We start from the raw sequence: 18,984 nt of genomic DNA, 5'->3' as shown, positions 1-18,984 counted from the left end.
AATTCGTTGATCTTCCTGTCATCTCGAGGTGTTGCCATATTAACTTTTGATGTTCTGACTTCTAACTCAGTGCTTATAAGTTATATCTGAACAAAAAGTTAGAGCATAGAATCTACAAGTATTCCCAGCAATGTGGCATGAGATTTTAGGCGTATGAGTTCGGAGCATAAGTTAAATCTCATTCTATTATGTTGCATATAACAAAGTACCGTAAGTAAATAAGTTCGCAGCATAAGTAAAATTCCATTCTATTATGTTGCATATATCAGAGCTACGTAAATATGGTCTTTACAGAGGTAAATGTAACACAGTTGCAGTTCTGTGACCATACAAGGAACAGAAAAAAATGAAAGAATATCTTAGCAGAGCTTCTAAAAACCTCGTTATATCTACCCTGAGCCTCCAGCATCCAGAGAATATATACACCAAATACAAATACGAGTCTTTCTTGTTGCAGACACTGTTATCTCATGTTGCAACACTGGGGTTTACCTTTCCCTTTTTGCAGTTTATCCCACATGCACATCATCTGTCTAGGAGATTGATAATGTGCGGTATAATAGTCTTCGATGCATCCAAATTGGCAGAACTTGTAGCTGTGTACATACTCAACACTTTTTGAGCTATTAAACTTTTCCACCCACATCCCCATACTAACATCTTCCATCTTGAACAACTGTACACATTTACGAAGGAGGTAAGAATTAATCATTCGCTGTAAATATATACATAATCACCTAAAACTATTGCTGTGAGAGCATGATTACACAGAGGGATAGGGATAGTGAGAGGGAGGGAGTTAATATCAAATACCCTTAGTTTGTGCTTCTCAAACTCGGAAACAATAAATTGTGCAATATCTGATGAAATAATGTATCCCGGACCATTTGCATAAGGTGGATAATCTTCCTCTGGCCATTCCTGAACAACCAAAAAACAACGATTTTAAGAGACTCAGTGTAAAGAGGGTTCAGAGGAAGTAATTTTACAAGCACAAACCAAAAGGTAGGGTGCGTAATCAATTTTCAATGATGTGAAAGAAAGACCACCCAAAAATTTCTTTTCCTGATCTGGACTTGGAACTTTCAGGCAAAATATTAAATAACGTTAGACAATATATGTTGGAATCGTACTCGACACTTTACCTGTGCGCTATATGAAATCACAAGATATTTTGCCAACAACAAATTATAAGCTTAACACAATTAAATTAATCGATAATACAACATGTAACTATACTTTGTGAAGAAATCAGAATACGACAAATATCTGCGAGAATATCATAGGCTCTTAATAAAGTAACATGCACAAATACGGACATAAAGTTGCGATTGTTCAAAAAGAAAATCAGTAATGTTCAAATTACTTGTGCAGCCACCTGATGTTTGGAATCATATTTAAAATAAAAAGGAACAAAATGGAATCAAGTCTTTGACTAGAAAGAATGAGATATTTAGATGATTTAATTAAAAAAAAACAAAGTTGATTAAGCACAAACAACAACAAGAAACAAAAGCCAACATGAAGGTGAAGAATAAGAGAAGGCATGTCGAATGATATTACAGTACCTCATATGTCACTGCCCATTTACCATTTCGCAGGGGCTTATGGTAGTAATTAATATTTCCAACATACAAGCTCCTATTATCAGCTACTTTATTTGCTTCCTTAATGACTGCATCTAGTCTTACAAATGTGTCATCGTCACACTTCATGATGTATTTAGCAGCTGTTCTATGAACCTGAAGGAGAAACAGAGTATGCCAAAAAAAATTAAGGACTCATTTTTGCAAGTAGTAAAAGTACATGTGGTTTCCATTCATCACACTACCATTTACTAACCCCATATTCACAAATGGCAACAGTTTTCAGGACTACAAGGTCATAGTTATCCATGTAGGGCACGATGACAATGTCGCCAAAAAACTCGGCTTCCTTCTTTAAATCAAAATTTACTTCCTTTCTCCCGTTCTGTCAAGAATCAGTTCAGAATATATAAAACCACCTTTAAAAAGAATTTATGTGAAAAGAATGATAAAGAGATATCTTCACCAACCAGTGCCACAAAGAAACGAGCAACAACATTTGAAGATTTGATAAGCTTGTGCTGCATCCAAGACTTCCTGACAGCCATTCTCTCCGCAAAATGGTTGCCAGCTGAAAGTATACCGATAAACATTTCAACAGGTCCTGGCAAAACAGATGGAGCTTTCCACCTTGTGGACATATCCAGATGTCTCTGAGGAGCAAAGCTAGGATGTGACGTGGGCAAGGATGCAGCAAATATAGAGTGGACATCGATGTCTCCGTTTAGGGATAATCCTGTTGCATCTTCAAGGGCAAAACCCTACAAATAATATAGCATAAAACCATAAATTAAGTTTAAACTCTATGACCGTCAAGATAGTATAGGTTGTCAAGTGTTACTCACAGTGCGGTAAGGAAATGATGTGACATGTCTTCCATCAACATTGACATGATACCCCTCCAATCCAGCACTAATAGTTAAGACAAATAACTTTTCCTCTTCAAATGGGTATGGCCAATCAACAGTCACTTTCTTTGTTCTACCTACAAGCCGGTTCAACCACCATCTTGTCTTGGACCGTTCAGAGTGATTATCATCATCTCGGTTCCACTTCTCACACTTTACCTGACCGTCAACTGCAGGGCAATATAAAATTGCTTGAAATGGTGAGTACTAATACAGTGACAAGTGGTATATAAAGTTGCAAATGAAGACATTTGCAATTAAATAAAAGATTTGAGAAAACATGTTTCAGATCCAGCATACATAAGGTTTATCACCAATCACCATACTAGCAGTCGATGGTATACAAATTGTTGGAAAGTTTGACTACTATTTCGTTATCACGAGGCTTGATTCTAAGTGCGACAAACTATGAGTCAGTGTCAGGGGCGGATCACGTTCTTCTACATTGAAAATTGAAAATATATATACAGGTTCAATATGATTAAAGAATGATAGAATACTTGTGTGCCAAAATACGCCCCTACAAACTGAAGAGTGGAGCTGGGAATTGTCCGGCATAGAAAGAAAAAAAAACTAATCTTGCAATTTTGTTAGAGGAAGTATAAGTTGTCTGCTTGCAAGGATTCCGGTGGATCTTACTCCACACTGAGCCTTAAAATGACCTAAAATTAGACAAACTTTTTAACACAGACAACACAAGAGCTGGCTGGGCTTCTAATTAAACTGTTGTATTATCCTTACATAAGTAAACACTTTCTAATTTGATCATTGATGTCATAAACAACAATACTAACATTCTTCAGTGTAGTTATCCACAACATTTACTTCATATATTCAATAAAAACAAATATTATATAGCCAGGAGAAATGATTTACCAGTTTCTTCCTCAGCCCTTGATCCCCAACCATCACAGCGAAGCCCGGAACCCCATTGCATCCTATAGCAAGTATTCTGCTCAATCACAGGCTTCCCACTAAAATCCCCCTTCAACCTAGGATTAAAATGCAAAATCCTAGGTGGTTCCTCCCCATCAACAATTTTCAAACCCTGCAACTCCATCATAAACTGAGACACCAATGCAGACTGCCCCTCTCTCAACAGAGAAATCTTTGGTTCCTTCTCCAAATGACCCTTTTTAGGCTTAGCCACAAGAGTAATATGTGATCCTAATGCCATCCCACAAGGAATCACCATAAGATTCCTCCCCTTATCACTAAACTCAAAACCCGAAAGCGAAATAGAATGTGGGCAAGATTCAGTCCCATTCTCAACACCAGTGGCATTAACAAGACCCTGAAATTTTCTTGATTCTTGAAGCTCTCTCCAGAACTTACAACCCACTTGAAAAGCCTCAATTACAGACTTGTCAATGCCTAACAAAAGCCCATCTTTGTCATCAAAATTCAATCTTGACAAATACTTGTATGGCTCATTTTCTGATTGATTTACAACTATTGTGGGCCTAGATGGGCTTTGTTTTTGATCAAGCTGGAGTTCAGTTTTGAGTTGCAGAGGTGGAGTCAAGGTGTCTGAAGAGAGTGGGGTTTTAAGAACAAATGGTACTTGTATTACAGTAACAATGAGTATGTAACAAAGTGCAAGAAATAAAAGAAACTGAAAAGATCTTTGTCTGTTCATTACAATCTTGAACAGCTCTGACTTAACTCTCTTCATCTTCATGTCTCAACAAAAATGTCTACAAGCACAAAAACATGGATTCTATAAATACAGAAATAGATACATGTACACAAACTAAGAGCAGATGAAAGAGATAAAGGGGTTTCCTATTTTGAAATACAGAAAGTGGGTTTCATCATCTAATTCAAAATTATTTGTAAAAACCAATGATAGAAAGCGAAGTGATGAATATAGAAACTTACGCCGTTTGTCGTCATTATATGTGGCCACTGGCCGCTCAAGTTTCCGACTAGTTTATGTTTTGAAATTAAATTGTTTTTAAAATATTTTAACTGCATTATTAGAGTCAGAGACTCAGGGACAAGTACAATTCGAGTCTTACAAATTTTTTGAAAAACAAACGTGTGCCCTTATTTCATAATTTATTTTACATAAAATTATATATAAAATATTATAATTCATAAAGGAAAGTTTCTATTATATATACAGTTGACAAATCTATAATATGTGTGAAAATTTTAAATAATTTTGAAGGTGTAGTTAAAAGTGCTTTGCCGTTATAAAAAGTGTTGATAAAAAATATTTTTTCTAATATTTATGTATTTTGCCTTACAAACAAAAAATAATATTTTTAATGAGATCGGATAAATAAATATAGTTTTTTTTGAAAATACTGGTCCATGTTCATTTTTTAAAAACAGCTTTTTGAACTAAAATATATGAAAAAAAAACGGGTTAATTATCAAGTTAGCCACTGAAGTGGGCTCAATGTATCAAATTGGTCACTGAACTCAAAACGGTATCAAGATGGTCACTAAAGTCACCATAAATATTAAACAAGTACCTTGAAATATGAGTTTAAATAGTAAAAATATTATTTATAAAGTTTTACACATTATTTTTAAATGTTACCACAACCAACTAAAAGGTTATGACTTCTAGTATTTAAAATAATATATTTATATTTTATCAAGTTTATTTATTATTTATATTTTATTTATAGTTATTTTTTTGTTTTAATTAAAAATAAATAATAAATAAACTTGATAAAATCTAAATATATTATCATAAATATTAGAAGTCATAACCTTTTACTTAGTTTTGGTAACATTCAAAAATAATGTGTAAAACTTTATAAATAATATTTTTACTGCTTGAACTTATATTTTAAGGTACTTGTTTGATATTTATGGCCACTTCAGTGACCATCTTGATACCGTTTTGAGTTCAGTGACCAATTTGATACATTAAGCTCAACCAACTAGATAATTAACCCTATGAAAAACTGTTTTTAGATTTATTATACTAACGTTTTAAAACCGTTTTTCAGCAAAACAATTGTGGTTAACTATCTGGGACGAAGGAGCCTAGTCGAATTGGAGGTGAATTCTGAACTTTTTCAATATAATTAACATAGAGTATAAAGTTTTATAATTTTGAAGTGCATCTCAAAATTTTTGATAAGTAAAAGTCTTAATCATTTCATTGATATGACAGGAAATAATAAATGGCAGTGAATTGTATTGAGTTGGTAGCTCGTGGGAGAGAAGCTCACAGCGCTGCTCTTTTCATTCTAAATTCTGTGAACACAACTTACTGATCTGTCTCCAACTCTTTGTATTATGCGTTATGTATATATTACTACAATTATAATCATCACAGAGTATCTTATCTTAGTATATAAAATGACTAACATATTTGTTGTCTCCATGTGGCCTTTTGCTTAAAGTTACATGTATTGATCTGTCTTACCTCATGCTCGTTTGTGTATAACTTAGCACTGGCAACTTATTTCTGTTGACGGTGTTTATTAAGTGCTGAAAGATAAATGACAGAGTAGCATTATCATTTATCATGAATGCAACTTAAGCCAATGCTATATGGGGATACAAACATTACATTCAGAAGAAGCTAAACTCAGCATTTAACATGCTTATCGACGTGTAAGGGTCTGGGTCCTAACATACGACTATTGCAGTATATTATTGGCGATGCTCTTAGAGGTACATTCGTCGACATTACCATCATCTTCAAGGTCTGCAATATTAAATTTGGGCCTTTTAACCCAATGCTCATATTTGAAAGAACTTCAGAGCTTAAACTCTGCAGTATTACCACCAATGGCAATTCAGCATGAGAGTTCAGTCATACGAATTCGTAGCATAAGTTAGATTTCATTCTTTTGTATTGCATATTACAGAGCTATGTATATATGGTCTTTACAGAGATAATTTAACAAATGTCACAGAGAAAAGATAAAGAAAAATGAATGAATTTCTTAGCAGTGCTTCCAAAAACCTCGACATATATACCCTGAGCATCCAGCATCCGAAGAATTTATACACCAAATACGAGTCCTCTGTGTCACACACACCGTCATCTGAAATACGAGTCTTTTGTGTTACAGACACTATCATCTGATGTTGCAACATTGGGGTCTGCCTGTGCTATTTAGCAGTTTATCCCACAAGCACATCATCTGCGTAGGAGATTGATAATGTGCTGTATAATAACCTACAATGCATCCAAATTGGCAGAATTTGAGGCTGTGTATGTACTCGACAGGTTTTGAGCTATTGAACTTCTCGACCCACATCCCCATACTAACATCTTCCATTTTGAACAACTGCACAAATGAGGCACTATTTAATCTTTAGCAGTAATTATACAAAATCACAAAAAATTATAGAGGGAGTTAAGATTGAGTACCCTTAGTTTATGGTTTTCAAACTCGGACACAATAAATTGTGCAATATCTGATGAAATAATGTATCCTGGACCATCTGCATATGGTGGATAATCTTCCTCTGGCCATTCCTGAACAACCAAGAAGAGCAGTGATTTTAAGCAAACATGAAGGTCAAGAAGAAAACTCTGATGAAGGTCAAGAAGAAAAAGCATGTCTGGTGTATAGTACCTCATAAGTCACTGACCATTTACCCTTTCGCAGGGGCTTATGGTTATAATTAATGTTTCCAACATACAAGCTCTTATTAGCAGCTACATTATTTGCCTCCTGAATGACTGCATCCAGTCTAACAAACGTGTCATCGTCACACTTCATGATGTATTTAGCAGCTGTTCTATGAACCTGAAACCGAAAGGGAGTAGGCCAAATACCAGTTAATGACCAAGTTTTAGGTAGTAAAGAACGTGGTTTCTGTTCTACAACACTACAACCAAATGCTCACCCCAAATTCACAAATTGCAAGAGTTTTCAGGACCACAAGGTCATATTTATCCATGTAGGGCACGATGACAATGTCACCATAGAACTCTGCTTCCTTCCTTATATCAAAATTTACTTCCTTTATTCCAGTCTGTCAAGAATCAGTTTTAAGAAAATTTATTAACCATGAAACAAATTATATACATGAAAAAGAAGATAAAGAAAAATTATCAGTTATCACCAACCAGTGCTACAAAGAAACGAGCAACAACTTTTGAAGATTGTACAAACTCGTGCTGCATCCAAGACTTCCTGACAGCCATTCTCTCCGCAAAATGGTTGCCAGCTGAGAGTATACCAATGAACATTTCAACAGGTCCTGGCAAAACAGATGGAGCTTCTGAACTAGTGGACATATCAAGATGACCCTGAGGAGCAAAGCTAGGATGTGACGTGCGCAAAGATGTAGCAAATATAGAATGGACATCAATGTCCCCATTTAGGGACAATCCTGTTGCATCCTCAAGTGCAAAACCCTACAAATGATAAGCATATAATTATAAAATAAGTTCAAACTCCAAGTGCATCAAGACAGCATAGGTTGATTGTCACTCACAGTTCGGTAAGGAAATGAAGTGACGTGCCTTCCGTCAACATTGACATGATAACCCTCCAGTCCAGCACTAATAGTTAAAACAAACAATTTCTCTTCTTCAAATGGATATGGCCAATCAACAGTGACCTTCTTTGTTCTACCTTCAAGAAGGTTCGACAACCAACTGGTCTTAGGCCGCTCAGAATGATTATCATCATCTCGCTTCCAGTTCTCACACTTTACCTGACCATCAACTGCAGAGTAACAAAGAATTGCTTCAAGTGGTGAGTACTAATACAGTACAAGTGAGATTCATCCTTATTCATCAATATACACGCTGATATTATGCCTACTAATTTGCAGTGTAATGAGATTTTTTTTTAAAAAAAAACATGCTTCACATCAAGCATATAAAATTGAACAACAGCTTCATCAGTATGAAAGAGATCTAAACTTATGATTCACAGATATTCAAAAATAAGTGCAATATGTGCAGAAAAATCAAATGCTGTATGAAAAAAATAGAGTAGTATGTTTTACCAGTTTCTTCATCAGCCCTGGATGCCCAACCCTCACAGCGAAGCCCGGAGCCCCATTTCATCCTATAGCAAGTATTCTGCTCAATGACAGGCTTCCCACTCCAATCCCCCTTCAACCTAGGATTAAAATACAAAATCTTTGGTGGTTCCACCCCATCAACACTTTTCAGACCGTGCAACTCCAACACAAACTGAGACACCATTGTAAACTGCCCCACTCTCCTTGGTTCCTTCTCAAAATGGCCTTTTCTAGGCTTAGCCACCAGAGTAATCTCTGATCCTAAAGCCATGCCACAAGGAATCACCATAAGGTTCTTCCCTTTGTCACTGAACTCAAAACCCGAAAGCAGCATCGAATGTGGGCAGGATTCTTTGATCTCTTCCCAAAACTTATGACCCACTTGAAAAGCTTCATACACAGCCTTGTCCATATCAGTTAAAAGTCCATTTTTGTCATCAAAATTCAGTCTTGACAAAAATTTGTATTGGTCATTGTGTGATTGATTTATCAATGTTGTGGGCTCAAATGGGATTAGTTCTTGATTTAGCTGAGGTTCACTTTTGTGAAGTAGAAGTGGAGTGAGTGAGTCAGAAGAAAATGGGAGTTTGAGATCAAATGGTAGTTGTATTATAGTGATGGCTAGTATGTAACAAAGTGCAAGAAATAAAAGAAACTTGCAAGTTCTCTGTCTGTTCTTGATGACTATCCTGAACAGCTCTGACTTGACTCTCTTCATCTTCATGTCTGAAATAAAATGTGTATAGAAGAGGAGTTTGCATATTTGCATCACCACAAGTAGCTTATATATGCATGTTGACTACTAGAGCCTAGAGGGGTGTTTGACTTTGACATGCTCAAAGCCTGAAATTAAGGACTTATTATGAAGCTAAGTACTATGTGCATGTTTGTCAACTGAATGATACTGCATCAATTGTTCGGTAAATAAGTCACTTGCATGAAGTCTCTGAAATCTAAGACTCCTCCATGTGGCACTTTGCTTGGTTCGTCTCCGTGTGACACTTTGCTTATGTGGCACTTTGCTTAGAGTTGGCTTAAGTTCTGATTGGTCTGACTCTGACCTGATGGCTCGAGGTTAGCTGCTTCTGCTTGTGTTTTACTCGTCAACTCCATGATTATTTTCTGTTTTATCAAGTTATTATTCATTTTATACGAGTATCTAGCTAAAAAGTCAAAAACTGGCTCAATTTTGCTTTTTTCTTCGGATGATTAAAGTAGGTGCAGCAGGATCTCTAGCGTAGCATGTCAAATTGAGGAAGAGGTTCCTCTCTTTTCTCATTTTACAAGATTCATCGGGTGCACTTCATCTGTTTATTGAAATACATAGATATGATACTAGTAGATGTTGTTAACCAAAAGTTATTATAGATTTTTAAAATAGTTGTTGTAGTTCAAAACTTATAAATTAGAGATTAAGTTTTAAATGAGTTCTTTAGTTTCAAAAAAAAAAGGAAAAAGTTTTAAATGAGTTCTTAAAATGTTGTACCCTTAAATCAAATCCGACTTAACTCGAAATCAATAATATCTTAATTTTATTAAAAAAATACTTGAGTATCGTCAAAATATTTTTATAATTACTATATTATTACCTTTGACATTGTATTATTATTTTGTTATTTATTATAATATAAAACAAGAATGTTAAAATACAATAAAAAGTATAATATCATTATTATTTTTGAAACTTATTAAAAAAATTATGATCATTAAAATACAAAGAGCTTTCATGCTAATAAACTATGATCATTAAAATACAAAGAGCTTTCATGCTAATAAACTATACTAATATAATTTATGAGTTAAAAAATTCTGCAAGTTGATTCCAAAATGTAGGAAAAAGGAAACAAGATAGAAGAAAAGAAACAATAATGAAATATTTTCGTGTTTTGATGATGAATATAAATAATAATGAATTTATATTATTGACATACATCATATATGTCTTTCCTGTAATATGAGTATCTTAACTTTCTAAGCTGTGGGATGTGAGTAATAGAATTTCAATTTTTTTTTTTTATCAAAAGTGAAGGTTTTAATCAAATTCTGGAAAGAACCGGGACAAATTCTCAAACTTTGAATTACAGTATGATTGCAAAACAAAAAAAACGAGCTAAACACATGTCAGATCACCAGGTACAACTGATTGTAATAATTTTTTATTGTCATGAGCTCTTCTGATATTCGCCACCGTAATACAAGTATACTGATAATCCAAAATACCATACAAGTACTTTTTAGGAAAGTTACATAAACCCATAACACAGATGATTTCTGCTATTCCATTTTATCATAAAAGCTGGAAAGTCATGCAGCAGTCTGAACATGTTAGCAGAAAATAGAGCTGTTAAAACTGAATCATAGGTGTAGTTGCAAAGAGCGTCCTCTTAATACGGTTTTGATTAATGCTTAATCATCATTTCACACACTTGGTATAGCTACTAATCATGTAGAATCTGTGTGTGCAAGAATTAGTAGAGCTACAATTCACATTTTAAATTAATTGTGCCTTTAATTAGTTGAGCCTTTGTTTATAATAATTGTTCTCATCAAACTTGTGATCATAGCAGCTAAGCTAAATAAATCCATTTCCTTTCTCGTGAAGAACCATTTTAATTGTTTATGTAGTTTTGCTTAGTTTTTAATCATGACTAACCAAATAAATCAACCAATTTAAACCAGATTCAAGTGCCCTGTCAGGCCTCAAAAGAGAATAAATTACATTGTTTTTTGTAGAGCATGCTATTCATCCTGCAAATATAGTTCAGATGGAAGTGAAACCGCATGCTTTTCATGCCTTGGCCACTTGATAAACCCCTTCATCTTTTTCATTTCTTTCGAACATTTCTTAAGAAGGTTTTGAACATGGTGAAGCCCCCTTGCTACGAAAGAATGAACGTGAGAAAGGGTAACTGGAACAAAGACGAAGATGTCAAAATGATTGCTTATGCACCGAAGCAGAGAACTAACTGGACTGATGCCTCCAAGAAAACAGGTGATTTCCTTATACTTGGCTTCTGTTTGTTTCCAGATGTACAGGACAGATTAAGGCTCACAATTTCTGTCTGCAGAATTATGCTCGAACAAAGTGATTTTTTATTTTTAGTGACAGGGCCTAGAAAATGTGGGAAGAGTTGCAAGCACAAGTGTTCTAACCACTTGAGGCCTGATAAAAAGCATGAGAATTTCACACCACAGGAAGAAGAGCTGATTATTAACCTCCATGCAGCAATTGGTAGCAGGTGAATTCTCCTGCACAAATCTTTCCAGAGGTTGTTTAGTCATCCTGTTCTTTTCTTGAAGCTTTACCACATCATTGCAGATTCAATCTTTCTCAAATCGAATTTCAATGCGGGACATGTTGTCCATAAATGTGACATACAGCATCAGGGCCATTCCTAGAGATTCGGGTGCTCTAGCCGAATGTTGAAAATGATGTCCCTTATTTAAGATCACAAAGATTTTTTATTTTTTTTTAGACATGCATACCTGAATCATGACATTCATGTCAATTTAAATAAGAATATTACTAAATACCCAATTTGTGTTCAAATGAATGCTCAAATGCAATTATATATAAATATATTTTTAGATTTATACTATATAATACACATATATAAATTTTGGTGCCCCTTCACGAGTGGTGTTCTAGGAGCCCACCTTGATCGCCTTATCCAAGGGTCGACCCTGCAACATTTCATAGTCTTTTCTATGTTGGTTTGCACAGAAATCTCTCTAGAGACCAGTGATGACTTTATGTTTTAAAATGACCATCTGTTGATGTGCTAGAAACTGGTTTATTAGTACAATTCTTTTGTCTAATATAATTTAATATGGTTTAGGTGGTCGATAATTGCTCAACAACTTCCTGGGAGAACAGACAATGATGTGAAAAATTACTGGAACACTAAGCTAAAGAAGAAGCTATCTGAGATGGGAATTGATCATGTTACCCACAAGCCATTCTCCCAGATCATTTCTGATTATAGCAGCATTGGTGCTTTTCCAAACCCGAATGCCCGTGTTAGCTATCTCAACAGAGATTTCACTAACCCCTCATTCATCCAAAAGCAGGAACCATATTCAGCAGCTCAATTCTCCAACTACACCTCAACAAAAAGCCCCGAAAGCTTCTTGACCAACAGCATTGGCAACTACGCAAATGACACTCAGCCTTTAGATCTCCTGACTCAATTACAATCCATTACATTGGTGAAACAGCCTCCCAATTGCCTCACAAACCAGATCATGCAACCAGAAATTTGCAATGAATACGCGTCTTCATCTTCATCTTCTTCACCTCCGGAGATTTTAAATGAAGGATGGGTGCCCTCCAGCTTTGGTTGGCGCGACTTTCTACTTGAAGACGCGATTCCCCCACAAACTCCAGTAAAAGAAAATTTAGAAGAAGTTCCAGCACAAGGGCTTTTAAGGCAAGTGGAAAATGACATGAAACAGACTGATACAGAGCAACTGAATGAATACGATAATGATGATGACATGCTTAACAGTTTTAAATCTCCAGCTCCATCTTCATCAGCAAATAATAGTTCATTTGTGGAAGCAATGCTGGATGAAGAACATGACATGTTCTTGGAGTTTCCTAGCCTTCTAGAAGAACCATTCTACTACTAATTAAGCTTGAGATGACTAATATTATACCTCAACAATGATTAAGAATAAGGTATACTGAAGTTGATCACATGTGTAACTTAAACTAAGGATCATATAGAATTGTGATGATGCATTCATTATCATTGTTTGAGCAGTTTCTTAAAATTTATGTTGGTATTTAAAGATACAAGTTTCTTAGAATCAGATCAATTTGAGTTCATGTCACTGTCTAAATAGTTGATTAGTCTGAAGACTCTGAACCTAAATCCACTAAACTAGGACGTACTCCTATTTGACAACCATTTCATTTGAAAAAATAATTTTTTATTTTTGAAAAATATATTTTATAATTTTTTTGGACAAAAATTTATAAAATAAGTGTCTTAAAAAGAATAGAAATTTATATATTCACTTAAAAGTAAATTCTTATTCATCAAGCCCTCTCAATCTCCAATTGAGACACGATTTTGTACCAGAAAAACAAGAGCTTTGAAATTTATAAAAAACAAGAGTATTAGAATCTTATGATCAAAATCGGATCGGAGGGTAAAGAAGAAAGATGGTGGCGATATCAGCACACAGAGGGAAGCTCCACAAGGTCCCCAACATTCCCCGTGAATGGCTCACCCCTACTCCTTCAATCTCCCCCAAAGACTTCAAGCTTCTTCTCCGCCGCAGATCAAATGCCCTCTCTCTCCTTCAATCCTCCACTCCTTCTAACCCTAACCCTAATCAACTTCCCCACAAGCTCGATTCCTCCCCCACCCCACCTCATTGTGATGTCAATGCTCCCCCGAATCTCAAGTTAGATGACAAGCTTCAATCCGAAGCTGCTTCTCTCCAGGAGCTTCAACCACCTGATCACAACATTGATAACTCTGAGTTGGTGGAAAAAGTTGATAACTTGGCTCTCGAGATTAGTCCCGGTGCTTCGAATCCGAATCCTGTCCCTCAGGTTGTTTTTCGTATCCGATTAAGTGAATTTTTTTTTTGTACTGTTGGATACTTGTTTTAGTGTATCTCAAGTGTTATAAACTGATTAAACATTAGAGGAATTAGCTAATATTGTGTAGCTAACCCTTAAGAAAGCTTGATTTAACCGCTAAATGTACTTGATGAGTTTATGTTGGTTGTGTTTGTCATAAGTGTCTTGACTCTTGACTGTAGTCTATCTATCAACGAGTGCTATGGAAAGAATCTAAGTATCCTGACTGATGTTTTAAGCTTTACTTGAGTGCAATGACATGTGTTGTTGTGTACATTAGGGTGGTCATTTCGGGTAATGGGTTGGGTTCGTTTTGGATCAGTAGGCATATTATATTATTTGGGTTTCGGATCCCTATCCTGAATTTATATCTGCCCCAACATTATTCGAGAACTCAAATCACCTACCAACCACCAACCGTCATCGCCATAGAAGATCAATCTAAAAGATGTTTATAAAAAATTATTGTAGTCAAATCCTAAATAATTGGTTACTAATACACATACGAAGGTAGCTTTTAATCGTGTATTGCAGAGATCACAAAGAGAGTGAGTTGCAAAGAATCCCTTTGGTGGTCTAGACTAGAGACAGATGGAGTAGAGTTGATGCTTCCAGGTGATAGTTATAGAAATATATAAAACATACATATATCAAGATATATGGATTAGATAAAGAAATAGAGCAGTCGATTGTAGATATATATAGGTGGAGAGAGTGGAAGATGAGGGACTGAGCGGTTGTGGTTGCTGTAGGGCTTTCTAGGATTATTTTGTTCATAAGTAGATTAGTAATCACTAATAAATATATATTATATATTATATAGCATTTATATTTCAGGTTAATTTTTGTTTTTTTCAGGTGAACCCAAAAACCCGATCAGCCTGAATTTACTCAACTCCTGACACAAATCTGTGTATCTGCGGACTAATTTGTGTCGGATCTTGCCTCCCTAATTTAGATTGTTAGTGTAACTAGGCTTATGAGCAGCAGAGTCAGTGACAAGTTCCTTGTGCTTTACATAGAAGCCACACATCATAATTCATACCTGATATAAGCTGCAGCGGCAAGAATTAAGCTTTATACTTATCCCGTGATTGTCCTAGTTTCTCCTTAGATCATCTTCTTCTTGTTGATAACACTTACTTTTGTGTCATGTTCTCATTTAATTTTGATGTTATCATTTTTCAGATGGATAACAAGGAAGATAGGAAAAAGGAGATTGAGGAGAAATTAAAAGTTTTAAATGCAAAAAAGCATGATTTGGTTCAAGTACTGAAACAGGTAATAACAAGGAGTAGCCATGTATTGAATTCGGCTAGGGCAAAAATCCGAAATTATATTCTATATTATTGTGTGAAAATTATTTTATTTATATTACCAAGTATAGTTAAGAGATCTTATTTATCAAAGCAACACTAGTTCATATATGTATATATATCCGGCTCAAGTGAGAACAACTCTGGCTTGAGAATTCGTGAGAAGTCTTGTTATGCACTGTTTGTACTTTGTATATATTCTTCCACAATTTTAGAAGTGCAAAACAATTGTTCTCCTTATTCTCCACAACCCTTAATTTTTTTTTGTATGTGCATATCACTGAATGAATGTTTTTTTTTTTGGTCGCAAACTAAAGGCAATGCAATAGAATAGTTATTTAAATCAATTTAGGTACTGAAATTAATGTTATAACTCGATTATAGCATAAACAACTCTTTTAGCCTAAAATAGCACATATCAATTTTATTTTATTCTTTTGAAATTTAAAATCCTTAATATACATTAGGATAATCTAATTTCAAATAACACCACTTAAAAACATAGTTATATAGACTCTAATTGAAAACCTGGTTTTGAAAAGCTGATTAGCTCATAAAGATATAGATTAATTAGATTGTGTCATTTTTTGTTTATGCAATCAACGTGATATAAATTATATATGTGGGTTAGTAGGCATCTAAGTTTTCCAGGGTATTTTTTCACGAGGGGGGGGGGGGGGGGGGGGGGGGGGGGGCTACTTACCCTGGTTAATTCGGCTTGTAAAGAGTTTTGTGGATGCTCCAGAAGTTGCTTGCTAATGTGTTTCCCATGTCGGTGCTTAACAGATAATAAATGCAGAAGAAGAACTAAAGAAGCGAAGTACCGTGCAGGGGCCGACTGTTCGACCATCTGTTTCACTTCATGTAGATGTTACAAATGATTCTGGGTCAATGACTAGACATCTCACTCCCAGAATGGGCTCAGATGGATTACTCCGTGGAGATGGGGAAGGAGGAGAAGCAGATGATGCTTCAAATCATAATACTCATTCTCGCAGTTTTCTTCGAATGAGTAGTGTGTCACCATCTTCAGATTCCCCTCATAAGAGGCCTTTCCATACTGCGGTAGTGATTACAATCTTATGCATTTCATATACAAACTATATCACCGTCCTTAATTGGTGAAGAAAGATCAGCTTATTGCATCCTACCTTTAGAAAAATGATGGTAGAACATAGATGTGCATAATGTCGACACATCACACACTGTCACTGGTCTTCTGAAATACTCCCTCCGTTTCAAATTACATGTCCACTTTCAAAAAATCACATAGTTTAAGAAAAGTGGATTTTGAGAAAAAAGAGGTGTATTTAGGGTTAAAAATGGGGCGGGTTCGGGGCGGGGACTTCATTTCCCAACCCCGCCCCATATAATTTTTTCCTGCCCCATCCCCGCCCCATTCCCCGTGGGGATTTATTTTTAATCCCCATCCCCGCCCCCGGGGACTTAATATAATTTCGCCCCGCCCCGCCCCGCTTCTATAATATTACACTTTAAATAATTATTTTAAAATTAAGTAATTTTTTCTTCAGAATTTAATAATAATATACAAAACATGTATATTCAAAGCAAAAAACTAATTATAATAGAATTCAAAAAGACATGTTATACATTGTAAAATTATAGTTTTGTGTATTAAAAATAATAATATTAAATGTAACAAATATATTATATTAAATCTAATAAATATATTATATTGAATATAATTATTTATTTATATTAAATATATGCGGGGCGGGGCGGGGAATCCCCACGGGGATTCAACAAATACCATACTTGCCCTATATTTTGGCGGGGCAGAAAATCATTCCCCGTCACTGCCCCATTCCCCATATTAACGGGGCAGATCTGCCCCATTCGGGGCGGGTTAGGGCGGGTTCCCCGTTTTCCCCACCCCATTTTTAACCCTAGGTGTATTAAGTCATTAATTGAACCTAATATGTGGTATATGGTTGATCTTGGAAATATAAATTTGAAATATGTGAAGGAGAGTCGATTTTGGAAATGTAAATTTACATTGAAAGTTGAAGTGGACAAGTATTTTGAAACAATTTTTTTTTTTCTGAAGTGGACATGTATTTTGAAACGGAGGGAGTACAATCTTTCTAAATCATCTTTATTCATCATGAATTTGTTAGTTTGCGGCTTTTGGTAGTATTTTTTAGTCAATATGCTTGCTTGAATCTGGTGTAAATGGCTATGATTTCATAAAATGAAAAGGCTTGTAACCTTTAGAATCGTAAAAATGATAAGCGAGCATTCAATAAGTCGGATCTGCCGACTTCAGTAATATCTTTTACAGCACAAAATAAATTTAAGAAGAGATTAAATTTATCACATAATTACATAGCAATCACAGCTTATTATGTTGGATCTTACATCTTGTTAATATCCAAAATAACAGTGGTACTTCGAAACCTTCTAAACTGGCAATGGTTATTTCAATTTATTTATTACTGTCTCCTTGCACAGGTTCCACATTCATCTCGAGCAACTCCATGGGCCTCTGCTAGTCCATCTCGCTTTGCTCCAACTGGACAACAAGGTAATTTGGCAAGTGTACCCACTGTCTCTGCATCTGGAACAAACTATATCGCATCCTCTCCTTCACCTGCAGCTTCTGGTGGAACTTCAGTGTTTAGAGATGCTCGGCATAGAAGCCCATGGAATTGATCCACTGTTTCTATATTACCTTTAAAGTTATTGTTTTGTATACCAGTTGGTTGCAGTTGTAATTGCCTGTATCCTAGTGTGGGAATCACAGTTTTCATTGCCCTGGGTATGGCTTGTGGAGTTGTCTATACTTTGCTACTTGTTGGACTTTCGGTCCACTTTCTTGTTAAATACAAATTGGCCTCGAACACAACCTTGAGACAAATAAATTTTGCAGCCTCATATTATTATTGTTAGTTTTCTAATTTCTTCCGACTTTCTAAATTTAATTTTTAATGTTTTATTGTCCACAGTTTCGTGTTCTGTCTGTCTATCCTTTGCTTCCCTGGTAGTTCATTCTTTCTTTCGTTTTCCTAATTACAAAATTGCCTGCTAATTTCAACTTCTGTCTGCACGAGGAATGAAATTTTATCATATTTGAGCACTGGTTGGAGTGTGCCGTAACACTCATTTTTAGGTTGGGAGCGCCAACAGCTATATCCAATTCTTGTTTGTTAAATCTTAATTTCAGCAATATTGTATTTTGCATATTTAACAATATTCTTCTACTCATGCCTATGTTTTTTTAGCTTTTCTCTAAAAAGTCAATCATCCCCTTCAACTTAAGAAACCATTTCAGATACCGTAAATTACCTCGTTGTAATTGGTAAAAGGATTTTATATCCACCGCATCTGATTTCTCTCCACTGCCAACCTTGTTTATTTTCAAGACTTTTGTCTTTTAAGCTTTCTAATTTGGTTTACCTTGGTTCACATAATTTGCAGGCTATTGCGTGAGCTCGTGGGTTTATCCAGTACGCACCCGAAGGGTAGCGGCTGCGGGTTCCTACGTTAAAAAAAAAAAAAAAAATTGTTTTTGTTTTTCAGATAATATCACAATACCGGTAATGTGTTTGCTCAGGAAGTGTCTGGTCCTATCTATTTTTAAATAATTAAATATTACT

At 35.3% G+C, this 18,984-nt stretch overlaps 4 protein-coding genes across 6 annotated transcripts; 2 read left to right on the top strand and 2 right to left on the bottom strand.

The window, feature by feature from the left end:
• Positions 1 to 232: 232 nt before the first annotated feature.
• On the bottom strand, positions 233 to 4,445 carry LOC108224832 (hydroxyproline O-galactosyltransferase GALT6). Of its 2 annotated transcripts, XM_017399564.2 has the most exons (8): positions 4,376 to 4,445; positions 3,371 to 4,191; positions 2,432 to 2,664; positions 2,057 to 2,347; positions 1,843 to 1,971; positions 1,569 to 1,742; positions 814 to 921; positions 233 to 676 (listed from the first exon to the last, which is right to left on the bottom strand). In XM_017399564.2, exons 2-8 carry the CDS (start codon positions 4,173 to 4,175, stop codon positions 464 to 466), a joined length of 1,953 nt encoding a protein of 650 aa, XP_017255053.1. In that variant the 5' UTR covers positions 4,176 to 4,191; positions 4,376 to 4,445; the 3' UTR covers positions 233 to 463. The 2 variants fall into 2 exon arrangements, with proteins under 2 accessions (XP_017255053.1, XP_063936536.1); XM_064080466.1 differs by lacking the exons at positions 1,843 to 1,971; positions 4,376 to 4,445 and having other exon boundaries at positions 3,371 to 4,316.
• A 1,776-nt stretch (positions 4,446 to 6,221) lies between these two features.
• LOC108226152 (hydroxyproline O-galactosyltransferase GALT6) lies at positions 6,222 to 9,196 on the bottom strand. The gene is made up of 7 exons (XM_017401095.2): positions 8,438 to 9,196; positions 7,919 to 8,151; positions 7,548 to 7,838; positions 7,325 to 7,453; positions 7,051 to 7,224; positions 6,843 to 6,950; positions 6,222 to 6,759 (listed from the first exon to the last, which is right to left on the bottom strand). Exons 1-7 carry the CDS (start codon positions 9,177 to 9,179, stop codon positions 6,547 to 6,549), a joined length of 1,890 nt encoding a protein of 629 aa, XP_017256584.2. The 5' UTR covers positions 9,180 to 9,196; the 3' UTR covers positions 6,222 to 6,546.
• A 1,959-nt stretch (positions 9,197 to 11,155) lies between these two features.
• Positions 11,156 to 13,185, top strand: LOC108226868 (transcription factor MYB35). Of its 2 annotated transcripts, none has more exons than XM_017401861.2 (3): positions 11,156 to 11,447; positions 11,565 to 11,694; positions 12,295 to 13,185. In XM_017401861.2, exons 1-3 carry the CDS (start codon positions 11,237 to 11,239, stop codon positions 13,085 to 13,087), a joined length of 1,134 nt encoding a protein of 377 aa, XP_017257350.1. In that variant the 5' UTR covers positions 11,156 to 11,236; the 3' UTR covers positions 13,088 to 13,185. The 2 variants fall into 2 exon arrangements, with proteins under 2 accessions (XP_017257350.1, XP_017257349.1); XM_017401860.2 differs by having other exon boundaries at positions 11,559 to 11,694.
• Positions 13,186 to 13,506: 321 nt separating this feature from the next.
• On the top strand, positions 13,507 to 18,270 carry LOC108225111 (uncharacterized). The gene is made up of 4 exons (XM_017399926.2): positions 13,507 to 14,021; positions 15,240 to 15,332; positions 16,154 to 16,432; positions 17,840 to 18,270. The coding sequence occupies exons 1-4, from the start codon at positions 13,626 to 13,628 to the stop codon at positions 18,038 to 18,040; spliced, it is 969 nt and encodes a 322-aa protein (XP_017255415.1). The 5' UTR covers positions 13,507 to 13,625; the 3' UTR covers positions 18,041 to 18,270.
• The last annotated feature ends 714 nt before the right edge of the window (positions 18,271 to 18,984 follow it).

Source organism: Daucus carota, chromosome 6 (genome assembly GCF_001625215.2).
Source record: "Daucus carota subsp. sativus chromosome 6, DH1 v3.0, whole genome shotgun sequence".
Lineage (NCBI taxonomy): Eukaryota > Viridiplantae > Streptophyta > Magnoliopsida > Apiales > Apiaceae > Daucus > Daucus carota.
The sequence above is the reverse complement of the archived record's forward strand: the minus strand, read 5'-3'. Positions and strand labels throughout refer to the sequence as shown.